This window comes from Papaver somniferum, unplaced genomic scaffold (genome assembly GCF_003573695.1).
Source record: "Papaver somniferum cultivar HN1 unplaced genomic scaffold, ASM357369v1 unplaced-scaffold_21, whole genome shotgun sequence".
In the NCBI taxonomy this organism is placed as follows: Eukaryota; Viridiplantae; Streptophyta; class Magnoliopsida; order Ranunculales; family Papaveraceae; genus Papaver; species Papaver somniferum.
This window is the reverse complement of record NW_020631041.1, coordinates 14,888,896-14,913,192: the sequence shown is the minus strand read 5'-3', so window position 1 is coordinate 14,913,192 and position 24,297 is coordinate 14,888,896. Positions and strand designations below refer to the sequence as shown.

The 24,297-nt window shown below is 40.6% G+C and overlaps 2 protein-coding genes across 2 annotated transcripts; both read right to left on the bottom strand.

Annotated features, from left to right (window-relative positions):
* Positions 1-17,047: 17,047 nt before the first annotated feature.
* Positions 17,048-17,736, bottom strand: LOC113339655 (probable cytochrome c biosynthesis protein). The gene has a single exon (XM_026584894.1). It carries the CDS (start codon positions 17,734-17,736, stop codon positions 17,104-17,106), a length of 633 nt encoding a protein of 210 aa, XP_026440679.1. The 3' UTR covers positions 17,048-17,103.
* A 5,071-nt stretch (positions 17,737-22,807) lies between these two features.
* Positions 22,808-24,076, bottom strand: LOC113340216 (MLP-like protein 43). The gene is made up of 2 exons (XM_026585422.1): positions 23,767-24,076; positions 22,808-23,295 (listed from the first exon to the last, which is right to left on the bottom strand). Exons 1-2 carry the CDS (start codon positions 23,954-23,956, stop codon positions 23,009-23,011), a joined length of 477 nt encoding a protein of 158 aa, XP_026441207.1. The 5' UTR covers positions 23,957-24,076; the 3' UTR covers positions 22,808-23,008.
* Positions 24,077-24,297: the final 221 nt, after the last annotated feature.

Sequence of the window (24,297 nt, the reverse complement as noted above, 5' to 3'; positions counted from 1 at the left end):
GGCTCCCATAGACAGTACATAATGGAAATGTGCAACGACATAATAAGTATCATGTAGAGCGATGTCTAGCCCAGAATTTTCCAAGACAATTCCAGTGAGTCCTCCTACGGTGAACAAAAAGATGAACCCTACTGCAAATAACATGGGGGTTTTGTATTGTATCGAACCTCCCCACATAGTTGCGATCCAACTAAAGATTTTGATTCCAGTAGGGACAGCAATGATCATGGTAGCTGCCGTAAAGTAGGCACGCGTATCAACGTCTAAGCCCACAGTAAACATATGATGAGCCCAAACAAGAAATCCAAGAACACCTATACTGATCATGGCATAAACCATGCCTAGATACCCGAAGACCGGTTTCCCCGAAAAAGTAGAAACGATATGGCTGATGATTCCGAAACCAGGCAGAATGAGAATATAGACCTCTGGATGCCCGAAAAACCAAAAGAGATGCTGGTATAAGATAGGGTCTCCTCCTCCAGCAGGATCAGAAAAGGTTGTATTAAAGTTTCTATCGGTTAATAACATCGTAATTGCACCTGCCAGTACTGGGAGAGATAATAAAAGGAGGAAGGTTGTCACTAGAACGGACCACACAAAGAGGGGTAATTTATGCATAGTCATTCCAGGTCCACGCATGTTGAAGATAGTGGTTATAAAATTGATAGAACCTAAAATCGATGAAATACCAGATAGATGAAGACTAGAAATTTCTGAATCAACTGCTCCTCCAGAATGACTGGTAATAACACTTAAGGGAGGATAGACCGTCCACCCAGTACCACTACCTACTTCGACTAAGGCTGAGCTTAATAGGAGCAAGAGACTTGGTGGCAACAACCAGAAAGAGATATTGTTTAGTCGTGGAAATTCCATGTCAGGTGCACCTATCAGAATGGGAACAAACCAATTCCCAAATCCACCTATCATCGCCGGCATAACCATAAAAAAGATCATTAAAAAAGCGTGAGCCGTAATTAAAACATTATAGAGTTGATGATTTCCACCCAGAATTTGATCACCGGGTCATGCTAATTCCATACGAATCAGTACTGAGAAGCATGTACCCATCACTCCAGCAATGGCGCCGAAGATGGAATAGAGAGTACCTATATCTTTATGGTTAGTGGAGAAGAGCCATCGATTCAGATTTGTCATAAAATAGAGATTGAATGATTCCCCCTAGACAGACATCTTCAAAGTTGTTTGAAATGCTCGTTGGAATTGATCCGCTACCGACATATGTAGTTGTTTCGAAGAAGAAAACTTTCTTTTTATCGCATGCCTGCAACTGACATCTATAGGAGAAGAAAACTCTCTTTTTCTCGCATGCCTGCAGAAGAAGAAAACTCCATTTTCTCGCATGCCTGCAACTGACTGCGCATTGTTTTTCTGTTGGTTGTTGACCAATGAAAGGTTGGGAGTTTACTGACTTGGAAAGAGACAGATCAATGTGCTTGGATATATGAAATTAGATACTTGATGTAGATGTATAGCATCATTCAAGTAGATACAGATCAAGATCGTAGAAACATAAGCTTGTGAAATAGCTACTCCTAATTCCAGACCTGTCAATGCGAGAACTATGAATAATGGGCCTAGATCACCTATGAAGAACAAGAGATCGTTCATACATATCATTGTCCAAGAAAAGCCACTTAAGATCTTAACAAGGCTATGACCGGCCATCATATTAGCAAATAATCGGATTCCCAAGCTTAATGCTCGAAAACAATAAGAGATTAGCTCAAGGAGTACTAAGAAGGGGGCTAATGCGAGAGGGACTCCTGCAGGTAGCAAGAATCTTAAGAAATGAAGCCCGTTCCTCTGAAATCCCACGATTGTGATCCCGATGAAGATCGAAAACGAGAGACCCAAAGTGACGAGGAAATGACTTGTCACTGTGAAGCTATAAGGTATCATACCCTGTAGATTATGAAATAACGAAAAAGTAAAAGTGACCAAGATGCGAGGGAAAAACTTTTGTTTCACATTGCCAGACAGACCTCCAATCTGCTCGTTTACCAGGTTCAGTACGAAGTCATAGATTTGCTCGACCAAGGATTGCCAGGCATTTGGCACTAAGTTGCCTCCTCCGTTTTTGGTTACAAAATGAACTAGAAGTAGGACCAAACTGAGAGTGAGCAACATACACAAAGATGGATTTGTGAATGAGAATTACAAGTTCCCTATCTTCATAGGAATGAGCGGAATAATGGCAAATTTCTCAAGTGGGCTGTGTACCATTCAGACTTTGCATTTTCTCTTCCGCTTCTTGCTCTTTTAAGAAAGACTTGTAAGAAATGACCGGTTGGATTTATCCAACCAAGAAAGACATGGGAAAGATTCTTTCTTTTCTTTCTCTTCCAAATCAAGTCATTAGCGACTTTACCTACTACGGGTCATTTCTTGGTGAACATAATCTGCCATCATTTCTTCGATTCCTGCATTTATGTGTCAGAATAAAGAGAGGTTCAGTAGGGAAATGAAAGAGACGAGAATCAACGGAATAATAAGTATAATTAAGTATCATTAATCGACTTTAAGAAGTCGAGAAGTTGATGAAACACTTGACTGGAATACCTAAAAGTGGCTAAGTCCTGGAAATGTTCGTAAAGATGGAGCAAATTCCCATCTGCCCCTATTATTTCCTTAGTTAATATCTCGTATGTCCACTATTTTGGGCATCTAAAATTATGTGTTTCCATTAAATTTCTTACCTGTGGGATAATAAAAGACCTCAATTTATTCGCCGTAGTGTCATATAAAGTCATGGGCTCTGTGCCCGCTTCTGTAGGAGGATCTAGTAACGGATTTACTAGATGAAGGTTCTGCTGGAGGTCCTGATGTTGAGAAATTCCATCACAGACAGTTCCTAGAACTTGAAGAATGTTTTCTTTATTCATCACAACTTTGACTCATTGTAGTAAACCTTCCCACTTCCCTCTTCAGAACACCTTCTAAACTGAGAAGGGATCTTTGGGATCAAAACTTTCTATAACAGTACAAGGTGGGAAGGTTCATTCATTATGTTGGTAGAAGTCTTTCTAGACTCCTTTCAGTCGAGTCTCTTTGAGCCTCTCGCATACGCTCGAGTATCGTCAAGAGCCTCTCGCAGGAGGCTCGAGTGGATGAATCCCCTCTCTCTGCCTTGTGGAACAAGACAATAAGTAAATTCCCATAGGTCGAGGGTTGGGCGTGGCCAATCTAACGATCGAGTGTCTAAGGTCCCTAAAGGGCCCCACCTTTAAGAAGCTCCGACGAACGATGTGAAGGATTCATTCTTTAAAGAACGATGCTTCCTTGACCGTGGAGAACGTGGATTAGCATTATGTCCTTCTTACAAGGAATTCCCCATACAGGATTGAAAGAAGTGCTAGATGAAGACTTCGAGAGAAAATAGAAGATGTTTCTTTCCATTCCTCGTGAGCCGATGATCTCTCCGAAGCAAGAAATCAACATCATTTTCCTCCCTTTTCCCATTAAGTCCACAGAGTGGCACCATTGGGAGACTTCCGATAATCTTGAGTACATGTAGGATAGACCAGTGCTAAAACCTTTGCTAGAGATCGATTCTCCATTGAATGCCTTTCTACGGATCTTGGTCCCCCGCTGTGAAAGCAGTTCGTTCCGTAGTTTGAGAATCCTGCTGATCCCTAGAAGCCCATTGGAATCATTAGTTATGGCAATATAAAAAGTAAAGAGGATAAGGCATGACCAGAAGAATTGTGTAAAATAGGTAAATTGATCCAATTGAGGCATGATGGATAGAGATTGAATGATTCCCCCTAGACAGACAGATGTAGGAGTTGCGATGAAGAAAACTCTCTTTTTTTGTTGGTTGTTGACCAACGGAAAGCGTGGGAGTTTACTGACTTCTTTCTCACGAAAGAAGATACTTATTCTACTATATTACAAGATAGTTTAGTGACTCGACTGAAAGGAGAGGATCTACAGTCAAGGTGACAGGATTCGAACCTATGGCCCTCTGTACCCAAAACAGATGCGCTGACCAGACTGCGCTAAACCTCGTCTCTCACCCTGCACGAACTTGAGGAAATCCGTCTCGCCTGCTGCTTAGAAGTGGATTTGAACCACTGACACAAGGATTTTCAGTCCTTTGCTTTAACCAGCTGAGCTAAAGTTTTCTTCGAGCGCTTTACAAGGAGTAACTAGCTCTTTTTTCCGTTCAACCGAGGAAATGGGATTTGAACCCATGATACAATAATCTTGTATGTTGATTTAGCAAACCAATGCCTTAAGCCACTCAGCCATCCCTCCAAGTTTTGTTGATCGGAATTGGATTGCCAGGTTGGCTGCTCTCTCAGTTCAAGTTCAGTACTCTTAAGATAAAACGACCCACTATAGGGAATTCTACCTGCTCTCTCAGTTCAAGTGCTCTTAAGATAAAGCATTTCTTTCTATACGAGTCTCCGGCTACGAACTAGATACAAAACAGATGCGATCCAGTAGAGACAGCTTCGAGCTATAGCTTGCATTGGAGAGGCCTTTTAAATGAAGAGAAAGAGTTCAACTTTCTGGCGAGTCAATCTGGAGTAAAAGGATTCGAACCTTTGCATGCCGGTATCAAAAACCGGTGCCTTGCCACTTGGCTATACTCCAAGTTAAGGTCTGAATTCCATGAATCTTTCGGGACCGTGGAACTGGATTGCGAGACTCTTCTATTATATGACATTACTTCTATGGGCTATCTATCTATGTAATTTCAATGTACAAAGACTCGCTCTCGCTAGATCGGAAAAAAGATAGGCGGGAAAGACTAGGCGGCTACTAATAGTGGCTCTTTAGCAGAGTCCAGCATGACCTACTTTATCCGTTCAAACAAGACGAGCCAATTTCATTGAAAGAAGCCGGTCCTTTCATTTATGTCAAAATGTCGAGCCTATATGATATTACGTGTACCTTTCTTCATTTATTTTTAGTGATAGCAACAGGATAAGTAATGTAGGCGAGAGTGCATATCTTCCATCGTGTGATTGTAAGAAGGGGAGGTGAGATCCAGAGAAAAGGTTATACTTGGCGTCTTTTTGTTCGATCGAGGAGGAAATTCCCCCATATACACGAAGCCTACGAAGCTCAGCCCTGGACACTATCAACCAACGCTTTGTTCCGTCCAGGCGCCTACTTCCTTGACTGCCATATCCGACACCAAACTTTCATTGCTCTCCTCTCTCGCTTATGTCATCACCATTTGGATATTACTTATTTACGCTATTTACAGTTAGACTAAGCGGACTACTTCTTTCAAATGAATACAATTCACGGATAATTTCATTCTACTTTTTACGCTGCATCAGATAGCTACCTCCGTTACGGTTCGTACAATTTTACTGATCTGGATTTCTACTTGGCTTTAACGCCGTAAGAACTGCTTTACTTATCATAGAACTTGGTTGTTCGCTGGTTTTCTCTCCCGTGTAATTGGCTCTCCAATAAATAGGTCGCTCTACCAATAGGGATTCTTCCAAAGCCCTTATATAAAAAGCTTTGAATATGAATGCTCTTGCCAATCCTATTTAATCACAAGGCGTTTAGATCTACGAAACCTAATATAGTGCGACACTTACCTCTGAGAGTTGTTCTTATTACCTTTTAAAGTAGCTATTTTTCTTTCAGCAGATCGTAAAAGCTAGCAGTCTTAACTAAGCCTTCAGTAATCAACTACTGAAACAACCAGTCTCTTTTCTGTCTTGTCCCTCGCGCCGTGAGATAAGCCTCACCACTTAATTCAAGGGCAACAACGGGCGAAAAGAAAAAAAAAGGTTCAGATACGGGGGGACTCATTGTACTGCGGGAACAGGTGCACAAACTCTAGCAGAGTAGATCACAAAACTTCCAAATTAAGGCCCTAAAAGCGTCTTAATTCACGTTGATTTCCAGTCGCATCTCAGAAGAGTGGTCCAGGTCCTTAAAGGCGTTCTAGCTAAGAAAATCCCTTCGTAGTCCACTCTCTTGATTTAGCTGGCTTGATTTAGCTGGCTAACGAAATCGTACCGATAGCATGTGGATTGGTTCGTTTCGGACGTCGTGTACTTACCCTCACTTCTTCATTCTCTTGACGGACTGCAGACTCCCCACACACTTCATCATTAGCAGACCTTAGATGTCTTGAGTTATTAGTTACTACTTACGGTTGCTGATTGATTGGAGTGATTTCGGTCCCCCGCTCATCTATATGTTAACTAGAAGTTTAGAAGCCAATCCCTTTCTTAATCGAGTCTAGTGGCCTTTGTTCGACCGGTAGTTCACTCGCATCTGGATCTGGAGCTTACTTAGACGTCAACCGAAACCAGAAATTGCATAGAAAAAGTAAAACGCGAAATTCATTCACTGCAACTTCTAGCGCCTATCTTCTCATTTATCGAGTCTCTCCAATCTGAGGGTTCTAAACCACAAGCCTCGCGCTGGTCACTGGGATTCATAAAAAACAGAGTAGGTGAGATTAAGAAGGAGGATAGGTCCACTAGTAATGAATGCCGATACGATTCCATAAGTAAAGAGGAATATTCTTCATAGTAATCCAAAGAGTAGCAGTACGAAGTTCTTCAAGTTCCTTTTCTAGGTCTTGATGCCATGGCCTAATCAGAAAAAATCGATTCGAAATGAAGATATGACCATGTTCGAGGACCCAGACCCTTGAACCCGAGAGCCCTTGTGTCTGAAATCAAGGATTTATGAAACGACACTGTGACGTAGAGATGATCTCAAAATTGGATAGACAACCCCCACATCCTTGTCAGCAATTACTATGTAATCACCCACATATCGGTGGACGGGTAGGCTGCAAACTCTGCCGCCAACCACACAAGAGAGTGGTGTGACAAGACGAAGAATGCCCAGGAATCCATCTTTCATCAATCAAAGAGGTAGGTGAAGAAGAAGTGGAGGTATTGAAGGTTAGGATATTTGGTCTCCTCACCATAGGCGGCCCAATCAAGAATCCATTCATACCGGATTCAGAATGCGTGAGCCAATACCCCGGATCCAACTCATTACATCATGTATGATCGACAAAGTGATCAGTCCCTTTCAATCGTCAGAGAAAAGCTATTGCAGGCCAATCGGTGAATGCTCTTGATTGAAGGTTCCATCCATGGGTATTTAGGATAAGACCTTCATCACCCACTCAGGCACTGGATACAATTAATGAATATAGTGACCTATAGCACGCAGCTTTCCAGCTCCCTTGAGAACTTGGGGGATAAGGCATTCAATCTCTAAGGCCGTGAGCTAAGTCTGCAAAGAAAGACCCGTGTCCTTTTCATAGAGTTCAATTTAAGAATGCAACACTCTCGTAGTAGCTGCATTATCTAAAGTAAGGTCTGTTTAGCACACAGCATACCAGGTTTGACGTAGTGAATTCTGCAAATGAATCAAATTACTTCGGCCCCTATCTCGTACTTCAAGTCAATATCATAGGAATAACAAATCCTATCTTGGGAGTACTCTGTAGGAACCCACTGATTGTTCCGTTAATTCTTCCCTTGCCTTCTTTTTCATGTTAATAGTTGTCAGCTTTGGGACATGAGATTTCTTGGTAGGCTAAGACACAATCTTGATTTCGGGTAAGGGCTTGGCTTACGACGTGCTTGCGTGTTGGCTTGCTTAGACGACTTGCTACTAGCCAATTGAAAACAGTATAGGTGAGTTCCGGGGAAAAGAGAATACTTGAGTAAGGGCTGTTAAGAGCTCCTGATGTTCTAAAGTATAAATAAAGATCGATGTGAAGGTCAGCATCAGCAGGTCCAAAGACCTGAAGTTTCAAGCATCAGTCTTATCTTTCTTCATCCAGGGTAAAGGCCCGGGGTTAAGCCCTCTTTCAAGTTAATTTATAATAAAAAAAAGCCTCGTTGATCATATTAAAATTAACTTGCTTTACTGGTGAACCTAGTCTACATCTGTCTTAGCTCAAGAGGGCTTCAAAATAACTCTACCTCTAAAATTTTTTTTACAAATTTAGTGTCTTTCATTCAACTGAGGGCTCAGCCGTCGTCATTCCAAATACACGTATTCTAGACTCCCTGCCAAAACCCTATAGGAAGCTCCGACCAGTGTCATACTCTCATCAACCGTTAGTTCCCATCTGAGGCACACTTCACCCAACAGATAAATTACAAAGCTATTCTCCTCTAATTGCCATTACTTCGCCATCCCATGGACTTACAATTCAATAAACTTTAGCTGCTTAGCGCTTTTTTACGCTTCCTCGAGTGAAGTGCCCCATAAGCTGTAAGGGCGAGCCTTTATAAAAAACGATTGAACTTACATCCTGCAGGAATCGAACCTACGAATTGCACTGTTTCATCCATGGCTGCAAAGAGACTTGGCGAGTGAACTAGGTGAAGCTTCTAGAGCTTCTATTTATGCATGCATTCTCGAGCTTCGATTTCTTCAGTTAAAGAGGATTCCAGAAAAGAGAGAATCAGAAGACGTGTTTCCAGAACGAAGAAGAATAGAGTGAAGAAGGGGGAGTTAGCAAAGTTGGACAAGATTGGAATGAGCATAGATACATGGATCGATGTACCAGATCGGCTAATGCTACCAGGTTGATGCAATGTATTCCACCAGTTGACTGAAAACTTGATTATTGGTATATCGATCGGTCCAACACAGATTGAAATGAAAGCCAGTTCAACATAAAGCTTTTGAAAACGCAATGCACCCAGGTAAATAAGGAACAAGATGAGTACAGAAGTTAAATGAGCATCCCAGAACCAAAAGGTGCCCCACATAGGTCTTCCCCAGAAAGCTCCAGTCACTAAGGTAAAGAACGTAGAAAAAACACCTATTTCTGTACCGGTTCCAGAAGATCGAAGAAAGAGGGGATGCTTTGTTAATAGAAAGAAGGAACTGTTTATAGCCGTCACGAGATAAACGAGTATACTCATCCAAGCCGCAGGAACATGTACATATAGAATACGAGAATTTCCACCTTGTTGAAGATCTGGAGGTGCAACCCGAAGACTTAAATGAATAGCCATCGCAGTTAAGAACAATTGAAATCCAATGAGAATGTATGCGTAGCTTCTGGTCTTTGACATAAAGAAGGAAGGTTGTAATAACGAAAGGGACATGTTATAACTTTGATCTAGCTAGTGGAAAGACATTCCTGTATATTCAATCAAAAAGAAAGAAGAGAAAGAGAGTTCACTGGGAGTTAGCGCCTATGCTTGCTTGCTAACCAAGACATCCTGGCAAGCTCCGTCAGTTAGATTCTTTACTTTACTTATTAGTATAAAAAGTACTCACTATCAAAATGAAAGACGTTCGATTATCTACCCAAGAAGAGAGAGAGTCCCACATATGAGAAAAGGTCACAAATGAAGTTGAACCAAGTAACATTGCAAAGGCATAATGATAAACAAATCCACTTTGAAGTTGACTGATTCGCTCGGCCAATCGTCGGAATGTGTACGAGATACCATAAGGGCCCAATATATCAATAGCACCTTTGTCTAAAGCTTCGAATGAGACTTCATATCCGAAACGCAGGAAGGATCTGACTAAAAAGTCATTCAAAACTTGATCGAAGAACCAGCATTTATTGAAGAAGCAATAGAGTCGATTACAAAAAGTACTATGATTTTAGTTGGGATTCCCTCCATGGGGTAGTACGTCGGTTAGGACTGTACTGCAGAAAGGCTGATATAGAACACCTTTACTCTATTTTACAAAAAGGAATCGGATCATAACTAAGAATACTAGCCTTCCCTCTAACAGATACAAAAACTTGACTTGTTCTTTTACAAGTTCTAGCAGTTGTAACTGCTTATTCACTGCCTTAATGATATGCTTTGTCATGGGTATATCAGGCATCCCTGGCGTAGCTGCTGCCACGTTAGCAGCCACGTCAGGAATTTGTTGCACTACGGTCGCTGAGCTCGAGACATGGGGCAGTACGTCGGTTAGGACTGTACTGCAGAAAGGCTGAACAGCCTGCATTAATTCGTTGGTCATGGTGTTTAGTTTTTCTTCTTTTCGGGCTCGTCCCTATCTTCGCTACAGTACTCATTACTGAAGACCAAGGCCTACAAGAAACGGCTCCTACCTATAAAGCCGTTGCGCGTTAGCGCGCGCATCTGTTTTCTTGGACCCTTGTAGAATAAGAAAGTGGTGCAATGAACCTAGATGGGCTGGCTGAAATAAGAATTGACTTTATATACAACATAACTTATGTCACTTTTTTGATGCCATTGATGTGCTTGAAGATCAGAAATCAATGTACCAGAAATAGCCGATTCCTGGTTGATCTTTGTCCCTATGTTGCTATTTCCTTTTGTCGACAGAACTCATTTCGTGCTCTATTCAGTAGTTGATTGACATTTGACTCTATTCTACGATATTAGATGTTTGTTAGCCAATGAAGATGCTGCAAGACCGGCAATTCCGTTGTTCCAGAGATAGCATTTTGAACGACGAATTCAGGTCCGTTGTCACTTTTCAGATAGAGGCATTTTTTTTTACCCGTACTAATTAAAACCATCTATTCAGTCATTTTGTTATCCGACCCGTGTCAATTTCACCGTTCATAATGTATGGGAAAATCAATGAATCTGAAAACTGAAACCTAGAGCCTACCGGGAGTACCCTCGTAACTGGTTCGCCTTGTTCGTTGCCACGGGGAAGATAACAAAGAGAGTGCAAGGAGATTTTTGCACTTATCACATGGAATCCAATGCATCTTTCTGAGAATGAAAGCGAGTTCTTTGTTTAGAAATGTTGTTTTTAGTATGATTGCGAATGACCAAGAAAACGGATGCGCGCGCTAACGCGCAACGACTTTATAGGTAGGAGTCGTTGCTTGTTAACTCCTGATTCAGATCACTCTAACACGCTTGGATTAAACGCTAAAGAAACTGGTAAACGAGGACCATTCTGAGATGGATATCATTTGTATTAGGTTATTAGTAGGCGGCTTCACTTCAGTATTAGTAGTATGACGTGTTCTCGTAGACCGGATGTAAAAGAGATGCGAGGTAAAAAAGTACATCTTAGCCCCGACGATAAAAGCATCTTTATTGATAATGTTTTGATAGTGCCAAGGTAGAACTCAGATTTTAACGGATAGAGCTAGCAAACACTCGCTTTGAAGCTTGCATAGAGATAGAAGACGAAAACTTGGCTCTCAGTACTCCCATTACCTAGCTGCTGCTAGCTTCGCTAATCTAGAGGCCAGGGGGTTCGGTTGGCTAATCCTTTTCAGGGGCCAGAGGTGGTTGGTCCAAGACATTCCCCCAGCTATGTAAAATTCGTTGATCCTGATCGACGAGTTCGAAAGCATTGCGTATTTGGCAAGAAGTATACGTAGAATCAATAAGAACTTGACCCAATAGCTGCAGAGCTTAGAGTACTTCAAAGGTTAAATCCCAGCAATTAAAGGTCAATGGAAAGGTCTGATTTACATTATCCATATTTGTGAAAGCCGCTCCGATGGTTACAAAACGACCAACACTCGGCAGGCAGTCGACGACATAGAAAACTAAATTGAAGGCAATTTCTTTCCTAGCTATGCTGAGGTGACTCTTGGTTTCCCTAAGACAAGGGTTAATGCTCCAACAGCCTCGTCTGCTTTAAACTTTCTAGTTTCAATGTAAGGAGCCGGAGGACCTTGCCTCGATGCTTTCGAAATAGGGATTCGATGAATGGCATGAAAAAGACCAACAGCAAGCGAAGGAGGCAAAAGGGAGAGCCAGACCCAGCGTGAGAGTAGGCTCGGTCAGCACATGCCATTTATTTGATCATAAGTTCGTCTTACCTGAAAGGATCATGAATATGGGCACATAAGCTTCGGAGTCGCCTTTCGAGCAGCTAGTCGCGAAAGCTTTCCTATCACTGGGAGTGAGGTCGGTCTCTAACCCACTTCATCTCTCTATCCACTCCTTGATTATCTTCCCGAAAGCATTTTATCTACACGAAATAGGAAAGGAAGTGACAATTGTAGCAGTCCAAGAATGGCTCTAGCCCCGAGGTCACTCTCAAGAGTACTGGATGGAGGCAGATCTTCTTACTTTACGAGTTTGTGTCGCGTGCCCCATTAGTTCTTCCTATGGGCAAGCAGAAGTAAAGAAGAAACTACATAGTATGAGCACCGTCGCTAACGCGCATCCGTTTTCTTGGTTGGTAAGGCTTTCACGAAACTGGTTTAAGAACTAAAGGGGCACAATAACTTGATGCGGGACACTCAAAGGACAATCCTTCATCCTGGTTCACTAGACTTTTGATCATGCTTTCAGGAAGTGAGAAAAGCAAGGGCTTTTTAACTATGATGTCTTCACAAAGCAAGTCTCAAATCACTGCATGGATAATAGGGGTCTAGTACCGTACTCTATGAAGAAGTCTGCAACTAATATAAAAAAGGACTACATCGACATCGGATCTGACACGAGACACTTCAGGAAGAGACAGACTCAAGAAAGATAGATAGGCTTAAGACCATTCTCTTTTCCCATCGTCTGATCTGTCGAAAAGACGTGCTCAACTACGGTAACTGGTGAATAGAGTGACTCATATTCATAGATTGGAGACCGGGAGAGAGACTTCATAAACAAAAATAAAAAGAAGGCGATATATCCAAGTCCCTCGTGCACCGAGATCCGTTTTCTTGGGCTGGTTCAAATGGCAAAGAGGATCTTAGTCAATTGACACCGACGGATCCATTTGCTCTAGCCAGCAAGGAAATGGGAAGTGTAAACTTGACGACCTCCCGCAACATCTTTCTTTGATCAAAATCAAAGAAGTACGCTTTTAACGAAAGTTAAATTAAACTATATGGGATCGCCCACCTAAGACTCCTTCTGAACCTTTAGGATTGGAGCATCGTTGGTACTTCTTTCATTTCCGATTTTGCTTGCGGGATGTCCTCGCATTAGTGTGAGTTCGTTGCCTACGTAAGGGCGATCCTTCTTGATGAATAATTCCACGATAACGAGAAATAGAAATCAATCGTTCGATGTCTGCTCGTTCTTCTCTCTTCAATTCCCAACAAACAACATGATCTTGGCCTATCATTTCTTCAATTTTCCCTATCTGAGACTTAGTTAACTCCTTTATCTTGATATTCCCACTGATACCTAGTCGAGAACGAATCTGAATGGCTTTTTGAGATCCTATTCCATCCATTTTGGTTGAAGCAATCCTTACTTGTTCTTCGGGAACCGATCTAGCTCCTGGTAACATTCTTGATTCATATTCAAAGATTCCCCTACATCTGTAGGTGTTGCGAAGAACCAAAGGACCTTTTGTTGGTTGTTGACCAACAAAAAGCATGGGAAAAGTCTTCAGAAGAAGGAAAAAACGTTAGTGACTCTCTAAAAGAGTTATCTTTCCTAGTTCTATCTGGAAACATAGTTGATCAAATCCAAGAACTGAAAAAGTTCTTGGCATAACCAACTATTGGATTCATGTAACATCAGGTCATAATAAGAATCCGTGAGAAAGCTTTGCATTTTAATCACCTCGTCACCAATTACTGCCCGAACAAGGTCCGGCATGCTCCATTCTGGAGGTAATTTTCTATCGGCTCTTACCACCCACTCCGCATATGAATCACAGAGTTGATCAAATATCTGATCACAACCAGGTGGAGCGCTTTGCACGTCCGACTTAGTTGAAGAGGTACTTGAAGAAAAAGATATATCAGAATCTTTGCTTATAAAATCCAAATCAGTAGGAGCTGGATTCCCAAAGATTATGAGCTGATTATTCATTGAATACCACTTTTTTACCGCTCTGCTGCCCTCTAAAAAAGAAAGACTTGTCGGAAATCGCCGGTTGGGTTTGTCCAACCAAGAAAGACATGGGAAAAGTCTTCAGAAGAAGGAAGAAATGGCAACTGAACTGAGTCTTTGATTTTGTAACTCCTCTCTCGTTGAATGCTATTAATGAATTCCACGAGACTTATTCTACGATATTAGTTGTGTGTGATATTATTATAATTGGAGTCATTAGGTCCCGCTCTCGACCAACCAATCATTTTGCTCTCTGAACCATGTCTTGACCCTGCGTCGGATGTCATCACTGGCTTCGGCTTCGCTTAGAGATTTAGGATGGTGATGGCCCACTCCCCTCTAACAATAAGAGTCGAACTTATTGGCTTCGATGAGAGATAGAAAGAATCTACGCCACGCCCGGGAGATCAATTGCTTGCCCACGATAGGCTTGACCTAGAATGCATGCCTGGATTCCGTTAATCTTTCGCAGTTGAAGAATATGCCGATAAGGACTAGCCAGGGAAGCTATGTTAGATTGATCGCTCCGGAAGCCTTGGGTTGGGTATGGGAAGACCCGGTAAGATGCAACTTTACTATTTGATGAGCACCAAGAAGACTAGAGCGCTAAGCGCGTTGTATACAGTAGGCCGCTCCCCCAACAAGCAACGGATCCTACCTATAAAGCCGTTGCGCGTTAGCACGCGCATCCGTTTTCTTGGACCACAGAAGTTGCTTGCTTACTTTTACTTATCACCGCAGGTCTAGCATAATCAGAAGACCAAAGAATCCAAAGATTACTCTTCATCTGACCTCTAGCCCTAGCATTATTAAGAAACTCTGTACTCATCCCCTCTCTCTACACATAAAATAGACACTAATAGGGAATCACTCCCGAAGGGTAATAAACTTGGGTTTCCGCCTTCAGAAGCGTATAGAAAATCTTGATGCTTAAGAGTCATCCGCCGACTTTATTCTGATGCATTAGGTTCGAGACTTACTGGAGGACTCAGCTAGGCTAGTTTGTTTGACTGATGCATGAATTGTGGGAACCTATTCTAGAGTCTGGAAAGTACCTTGACCCCTTTATTAGCTGAATGTGACTGATTGATTAGTCTTTTTCTCGTCAGAAACCGGGATGTTCTTGATTGAAACAGGAAACCATCTGTGAAATCCTACTGCCCCTTTCTGAAACCTGGGATCATGTGACCTAACTGTGAAGATTTTAATGACTGAAGCGGGCGAGGGTGCTCAGCCTGACAGGGAGTTTAGGGAAGGTCAATAAGCAATAAGTGACTAGTGAATATTACTAGGTTTCTTAAGTAAATTGCTCCATACACATGATAGAGGAGGAATAGATTACAGTTGTTGGTCCGTGGCCGATATCAAGAAAGGTTCTTCAATGTTTTAAACAAATCGAGACCAAAATGGGAAAAAGAGAGACGAAGAGAAAGGAATAACCAATCGATGAAGGAACATGAAACCATTCTGTTTCAATAGAGGTACGGGAAACGGTTAGGGGTAATGAAGTAGGTGAAGTCGTTAAATTTTGCGAGCTGTTCCAACCACTGCTAGATGTAATTCCAAGAGTCGAACGAGAATGAATACCACACAGAAGAGTCAAGACCGGGCTCCCTAATAGAATGTTTAGCCGATCCATTCCGGATCGATCGAATTGGTACAGAAGTTGCAACATAGGAAAACCACAGAAAACATGACTTATTTGAATAACCCGGCGACCTACCAATTGTAGAAGTAGGATTTTTGGAAAACAATAAGCACTTAAGTAATACAATTCCAGTGTACCATCCTCTTTCTCATTTCGAGGAAAAGGTTCGGTAGGAGAAGGAAACAACAGAGGGATCTGAATCGAACCTAAATGGGAATGACATGAAAAGTCTTTTTCAAAACCTATCATTAAGGGCGTGATGACGATATACGAGAGGAATAGAGAAAAACTCGTGATTGGCGTAGAGGGGAAGATCTGTTTATGGAATAGTTCAAGAAAGAGTCGTCTCAATTTCTTACTTATTCCTTCTAAATCATTCACTTCTCGACTGAACGTCGCGTAACATCGACTCCTTTTACGCAATTATGAACTAACCTTTCTCGATTCCAATGCAACTTCTCCTTTTTGAGGAGAATTCTCAAACTACGCGAGCCTCCCGACGAAGCCAACAGAAATCCTATCCGAATACAAAATATAAAAGGCAGTTTCATTAGGGTCGTATACCAGCTGCCTGTTCTGGAACTTCATGTTCCAATCGAAGCATATAGATCCGTAAATAGATTTGTATGTATAGCCACTTCAGTCGTGCTCGTCGTTTCTCGAATAGAAAAGAAGTATCTTTTTTCTGGGAACATGGTCAACCAGAAATTCTTCTGTTCGCTATTTTTCATCCACCGATGCAGAAATTGCTCCAGTTTTCCATTCTCATATGAGGCTATTGGCAAGCTTGTCAGGGCGGCAGGAAGTGATGAATCATGCTCAAAGATGAGCCGATCCTTCGTTAGGGACGGTTTATAGATCATCAAATTCCCACAAATTCCACTAAAAGTGGGTCCATGTAAATGATCGAGACCTTGCAAAGAACAACGCTCCTTGCCCATATTGAGTTCGGAACCCAAAGGCAATCGTTGAGTGAACTGTATATTCTTTGTGTTAGACAGAAGAACACCCAACATAAAGATGCACACTCCTCCATGTGAAAGATGAATCTTCATTCTCCGCGCTCGCTCACGCTTCGACCTATCGCGTGGTAAAGAGAAGAGAGTACGAAAGAATAGTAAACAGAGCACACCGCAGAAAGATTCTAAATATGACAAGTCACCCTTGGATTCGAGAAGAAGGAAATGAAGAAGAGGAACGAAAGGAAATGAAGTGTTTCTAGATCTATTTTTGGATGAGCTTCTCCCAATGATGTATGGTAATAGAATAGGACGGCTTGCTCTGACCAAGACTCCACTTTTGGCTCCGTCGATGGAGCGTATGAATTTCCTGGAATGTAGAGAGACCAAAAGAGGGAATACAGAGATAGAAATAGGAATTATAGTATCATTGAAAGAAGGGGCACCTGTGGAAACATCTCTACTGACAAACCATTTCAATAAGACGGGTGCTGCCGTGCCACAAAGGACGACCATGGAAGTAATGAAAAAGAAAAAGTTCTGCAGTTGGACCATCTGCTCTATATGAGAACAAAGCTTCTCTAGAGAAGACGCTCAAAGTAAACGCGAATAGTTCACTGAACTTTTTTACCCATCTTGCGGTGATAGGGAATGCATGTAGTCTCGAGCCAAATAACAGAAAAAAGGGATCAAGAAAGCGAAGGATAACATATTGATGCCACTAGACCTGAAGATCTCAGGATGATTATCTACCGCCTCGTTCTCGCGCCACAACCATCTCTTTTTGATTGGTTCTATGGAACGATGCCTGCTGCTTCATATGGGAGAAAAGAATAATAGATATGCCGGTCATTAGAAGGAAGAAGCGCCAGAGAAAGAGTCCTCGTGTATCATCTGTCGCAAAACTATGAACGGAAGCTAGCAACCCGGACCGTATTGAAGAGGTTCCTAAGACACAGGATAGAAGAGTGACAATATTCAGAAGCAAGGCCCAAGAATTCAGAAGTGGTAGAATGACTGAATGAATACAAGCTGTGGCTAATACCCGAGGCATAAAAGAAGCATTTTCTACGGGATCCCGAAACCACCAGCCACCCCAACCTAATTCATGATGAGCCCACCAACTTCCTAGCAAGATGCCTACGGTTAAAAAGCACCGACATGTCAAGATCCAAATTCGAATAGGTTCATGTTCCTGGTCAGAAACCACTGTGCTCGCGCCGGCGGTCCAACAAAGAGACGAAGTAGTGGTGCTTACATATTTGAATTTCAGGAGTCGGGATCCGACGCATCCAGCAGAGCGAAGAAAGGTTCCATTCTTTTCGGCGGCATCATTCCGCATTGGCGGCGAGTGACGTGCCACAATCCCATTCAACATTTTAGATCTACATAGTCCAAAGCCCATAGCACTGGCGATGTCTCTGGTATATATGCAAGGAGGATGTATAGCTAATATAGGATCTTGTAATACAAGGTTTGATTATGCAAGCGGTTCGGTACGAACGAAGAAATTGAGAACAAAAGGATCGGAACTCGCTAATAGGAAAGGAGAGAAAAACAAAGCAATACCAACAACAGCTACGTCATTCCGCTGTTCATCGATAGACGAAACTCTCTCTTTGTCATCCCGTGCCAGATGCAAGAAAGAACTTATCCTTTTTTCCTTGGCCAGTTGTGAGTTCCTCACGAAGTTCGAGACAAAGGAAAAGAAAAGAGTTTCCCTAGGGCCTCCTCGCTTTGAGACATTATGGCTCTTGGGGCGACCCCGGTAACAAAGAAGGAATCCATACAAACTTGAGATCCAACACCATGATAAAATACTACCTTCATGATTAGACCATGTCCCTGAGATTTGATAAATGAAAGGTGCATTACCGGTTAATACGTTGTAATTGGATAGGTTATTAGGAATATGACAGAATGAAAGACCAAGGAAAGGAAGAAGAATACACAAAAATGCAGGTGATGCTCCAAACGCTGGTGTTTGTTTCTTGTTGTAAGTGAATGCAATGAAAAGACCCGGAAATAACGAATAATGAGAGAATTCGTTTATTGACATTGCGTGCTCATTTCCTTCTGCTTTGTTAATCATCCCGCAGGAGTCCCGGAGGTCTGAAAGAACTCATATGTCCTACATGTGAGGTATAAAGTAACTCACTTGCTTAGAGTGAGGGACTCGAGCGTATGCGAGAGGCTCTTTAGAGACTCGACTGAAAGGAGAGGGACTGACTACTGACTCGACCGAACATGAACTTTCTATGTCAATTCGAGAAAGTGTCTATCTATGTCATTTCAAGATTTGATTTTGGTTCTAGAGACTCGGATACCCATGAAGGGGAAAACTGGCTTTCTTCTTTCTTATGATATTTCTCGGTATCACTCACGGCATATCATTCCATGTCTCACTGACTCTATCTACTTACTGGCCTCTGCTTTTTCTGACGAATTCCATTGACCTGCCATGGCTAGTATAGAACCCTCATATTGGAGAGAGACGAATTTGGTAGTTAATTTTAGTTTGACTTCTCTTACGAGAAAAATTCCATAGAATTGAGATAAGAAATGATAAGAGTAGGCCTCATTATCCATCTCACAGGGTCCATTCTTCGGGACAAGATCCAGATGTGTTAATAATTTCCGCAAATATAACAAATGTGCACAAAGTTGCACTCTAGCTATGGACTACAAATTTTCATTTAATTAGATTCGATTTTCCTGGCTAGTTTGGGGCCTATCACTAGAGCACAAAAATGGGTTATTATGATGTAAAATCAAAAACTCCTTATCCAACTACTTTGTTAATGCCTAATACACCCTTTGATAAATTAGTGTTAAGCATTGATTTAACTATTATTTTAATTTAATTAATTTTTTTAATAATATAAATATATTTGGGAGAATGGTTAGGATGATAATAGAGATTTGCGCCTCGCAGATATTCTTGTTTTAAATTGGGAGTATGGTCAGGATGTTTGTATGAATGTCACAGGATTCTCACCCTTCACATGTGAGGGCGTCAGTGCTTTTGTTCCAGGCCAAGCTATTTTGAATGATGTGTTGCGCAAACGTACTAAATATTTAGACAAACGTGTCTCGCATGGTTATGGTTTGGATGTTTTGGCTTTCTCTACTTTGGGAAAGCTTAGTGAGGATACTTTATGTTTTTTTAAGAGATTGAAAAAATGTCTAGTTAGTAATGATGCTAGTAGTGGTGTTGGTAGATTTCTTTTTTACAGATTAGATGTTGTTATTCAAAAAGGTGTTGGTGCTTAGCTTGTTACTAGGCTACCAACAAAAGTTTTGTACGAGTATTTAATAGATGAATAAAGATCTATTATTCCAATATAATTTATATAAAGATAATAAAAAGTTTTAACAAAATAAAAATAAAAAAAATAAAAAAAATAATATAAATATAATTTATCTATATATAAAAATTTGAAAAAAATAAAAATAATTTATATAAAGATAAATAAAAAAACAAAAACAAAGTCGATTAACATGGGGTTAATTGGTAGCCTAGTAACAATCTGGGCACCAACCCCTTTCTGAATAGTAATACCTAATCTATGAAAAATAGACCCTCCTACTTTACAATTAGCGTTTTGACTAGCAAGGCAGTTCTTCATCCTCCTCAAAAGAACACAAGTATCTTCACTCAACTCGCCAAGAGTTGAAAAAGCTAGAACACCAAACTCATACCCATGTGCCAAGCATTTATCCAAGTACTTATTACGTTTGCAAGTGATTGCAGCAGAAATAGCTTGACCTGGTGTGAAAGAAGTTGTTCAGGCACTAGTAAACGGAGAAACACATGTAACATCGAAAAAAACATCCGTACCGCTATCCCAGTTGTAAACAAGCAAGTCCGCGGGCCTGATGGCATGAGCTATATTAGATAAAAAAAAAACTCATAGGAACTTCTTTGCGAGCCGCCACCCCATCTTTGTAACATATATTAGACAATACGTCACGCGCCATATCATGTCGAAATTTGAGGCCAACTTGGCTGGTACAGTGGATAGCTTGATCACCATATATATCCATGGCATGGTTACAACAAGGACACATGTTATCTTTCTCAAACATAGGTATACCCAAAATGTAGTTAAGAACAACTCGAAACTGACGAGGCCCAATTGCTTGATTCAAACCTTGTATAGGTATGGCCTTGAGAAAATCCATGGTGTGATCAGCTTTATTGCATTTCCAAAGTGCAGCATCCCTTGCAGATAATGGGTAATTGGTGGACAAATTCTTCTTAATCACATCAAAATAACGAGCCGCCACTGACTTCATGAGATGGGGGACAACAGTACTGATGTTAAAATCAGAATAATTAAGGCCACAAAACTGAGTGTATACCTATAAAGCGTGTTGGTAACTCTGGCCATAATCGAATGTGAATGTACCCTGTAGCATGATGTTCTGCAAATGTTGTGTTTGAGCACACGACGCTGGATATCAATACTTGGAAGTATCTGACATAGTATACACTCCCAATCCGCCATCTTTAATGGGAAGTGTAGCCATTCGTTGTTGATTTCGTCCAAACCCAGCACCATCACCAACCACTAAGTGTCTCAAGTATTGACACATCCGATCATCAAATAATGTTGTAGATGACTGCAAAGCTAGAGGATAAGTTGTACGTAATGTAAAATATAGCTTGGACACCCCAGTGCAATTTCGTAAGAGAATCAATTCACTTTACGGGTCCTGTAGCTTTTTAAAAGAGTTCATTAGCTGCACAGATTTCTCAACTCTACCTGTAACCATGTTATTGCAATATTGCAAGTCAAGACTCATTGCCCCTCCAAGCAATTTGATACTTATAATGGGTCTACTAATATGGGATGGAAAAATACCTTTGACATCCCTCCTAGGATCTACGGTAGGCCAGAAAATCTCAGTTTTACTGACATTTAAATGCAGACCCCTAGCAAGCCCTTCAGCTTGAATTATCTTGAGAGCCTTAGCTACCTCCATTGTGTCGCCTGCAATAGTGCCATCATCAAGGTACCATGTGTGAAGGTCAAGAGTACACTCAACAACAATTTTATTTACAAGTGGATGTAATATAAAATAAAAGAGTAATTGCCCCAATGGATCGCCTTGTTGCACACCCTGTACTGATGATAGAACTGCATCATTGTAGTAGAGCCTAGCTGGCTTTGAATAGCAGAATTCTATCCACCTTGATATGCTGAGACATTGGATCTAATCTCATTGATTAAGACAATCATGTTCACCAAATTGAAAGCATTAGCGAAATCTATAAGCATCATAGTCATGTTATCATGGCTACTTTCATCTCTTCAAGCTTGTTTGCTGAGTGTAAAATACCCTCACCCCCACACGATATTCCATCACCAAACTGGTGATTGCCAAGATATGTGGTCATGTCCTTGCACACAGATGTGGCAGCCAACTTGGAACATAGTCTTTTCCAAATTGTACCCACTGCAATGGGTCTCAATCCCCCGCTCGGCTTGAGCAAAGGTGTTAATGGTGCACTAGCTACATACTCACCAAGGATGCAGGACACCTACCCTCTAACCATAAATTAACAACACCTGCAATAGAATGTAGGAGGTCATCTGCAACAGCTGCTACAACATCACTAAGAGCATCCAGCAAATGTTGGGCTCTAAGACCATCTCTCCCACATGCAGTTTCTCTTGGGAAGCTCTTCAATAAATATAAATTATGTTTTTTAACCTTTTTTTTTAATTTTTAATTTCTTTTTCAAAAAAATGTTTTTTTAATTTTTAAAATTCATTTGGTTTTTTCAAAAAAAATAAATTACACAGAATCTTGGGTTTCTTTTTTAACTACAATCGGCCGATGTTCATTTCTATATTAACCGATTTCTATAATCGGTGGATGTTAATGACCACATCAACCAATTGTTCTTGACGTTCTTCGTGGTTGAAAAACATCAACCCAAAATCGGTCAATGTGGGCATTTATATAAACCGATTCTCGTAAGGTAAACATCCTTTTTTTGTAGGTTTTTTAAGATACAATTGGTATATATGATTATAAAAATATATTGATTCTAATATGAATATGATTTTTGAAGATATACAATCGGTTGATATAAAAGGTTCACATCCGTCGGTTCCAACAATCGGTCATCGTGCAAGTGTCGTACCGACAGATTGTTCTTGAACCGAGTTTTGTGGGGAAAAAAGTTATAAAAAAATTGTTTAAATTTTATTTTCATTAGTCAAAAGAAAGAAGAAAATAAAAAAAAAGCAAAAAAAAAAAACAAAAAACAAAATAGTTAAAACAAAATAATAAAAAATTATCTTTTATATGAAAACAAATAATAAAGAAAGAAATTTTGATATAGTTCTAACTAGTTCTCTAGGTTGGGTGGGGAAATTGATAAGACCCCAAACTAGCCTGGTAGATTTTTTATTTGTCTTTCATAATATTAATTAGATAAGATAATAAGCTGTGGAAGTTAAATCCACATAATAACTTTATTTAGGTGTCCAATATATTTAGACATCAAATTACAAACACACACACTGGGGACATGCATTTAGCTAAGTTACAAGTGCTTTCCCATGGGGACATGCATAATGGTCATCCTTTTGTAAAGCTAGTCATTACTCGTGATAATCTTGATCATATCTCTTTCAAAGGGTTGTCTCGAACAACTTGGCATCCAATTCTCTGAAAAATGCTTCAAAAAACTTCGCGAAGGAAGTTGGCGGAGGAACTTGTTCATTCTCTTTCTCATACTTGATTGACCAGTTCACCTTGCTTTTACTACCTCCTCCCCTCTGGATTGGAGTAACATCAAGTGTGATATCAAAACTTGGGTAATCGACTGAAAGGTGTCCTTCAAAGACTGTGTAAGTTATTGACATATTTTTATGATCCACTGCAGTTATCCTGTCCTTCGTCCTGACAGTAGACGTGTCTTTGGCCATGAATAAAGATTGATTAAGAATTAGCGAATATTCATGAACAATAAAAACTCTACTACTATAAGCAAAAAGGTTTTTCATGGTCTTCTTACTAAAAGTACCTCCATATCTAAAAATAAATAGATATTAATAATATGAAATTAAATTCGTTAAATCTTACTACCTCCTATTATTTTGAAACGGTAGGAGTATATTTTAGAACACACCAAGAAATAACACATATAGTCTCTACTAGTTATCATATCTGTATCTGAGTTATTTGAGTATTTGCATGTATATTATAACTTAGACAACACAATATATACCAGTATACCCATGCATGTTCTGCTTCCATGGGAGGAACACTTATCCGAAAAGGCTCTATAGCCTCCAAATATATGGACATCGTATAGAGTCTATAGACACCATATTGGGTCAATGATTGTAATACCCAAACGAATTAATTAAGGATTTTCACTACGTACCTATTACGTAGTCCCAAACAAAAATACTACCCAGACGAATTTCACCATCTTCCGGGAGAACTTGACACTTGTGGACTAATTGAGGAACGTATTTTGGAAGACTAGGTGCATCACGAGTCATCATGGTGTATAACTTATCAGCATGACTTTCGAGTATGAGTTCACCTTGAAGCTTATGAATTTGAGCCATTACTATCTGTTGCTTCTTGCGAAGGAAAAACCTAAAAATTATGATGATTTACTTAATATTTGTAGGTCGGTGAAGAGAAAGAAGATGTTACGGTAGTTTATATAGCCCAAGAGAATTTGCTCTTGTTTCTTTGGTTTGCTTAAAAATGGAACCTCGGGATACAAGTGCTCAACGAATTTTCCCCTTTTATAAATGGATGGACAGTAATGGTTCTTGCACTACCTGAGATTAGATGGTAAATTCGGATTCCCTTCTCCTTTTTCTTTTAAATATATTTTGATCTAGGGTAACACGAGTGTCACAAAGGTATGGGCTTTGGACTGTTGTTGTTAGTGTAGTAT

What these genes read in the sequence shown, in the direction of transcription:
- LOC113339655 (XM_026584894.1), bottom strand. Translation starts at nt 17,736, where the DNA reads ATGTTGAATGGGATTGTGGCACGTCACTCGCCGCCAATGCGGAATGAT.
- LOC113340216 (XM_026585422.1), bottom strand. Translation starts at nt 23,956, where the DNA reads ATGGCTCAAATTCATAAGCTTCAAGGTGAACTCATACTCGAAAGTCAT. An exon ending in TGTTTGGGACTACGTAATAG is followed by an intron (nt 23,296 to 23,766) that starts GTACGTAGTGAA and finishes TCATGGCCAAAG; the next exon opens with ACACGTCTACTGTCAGGACG.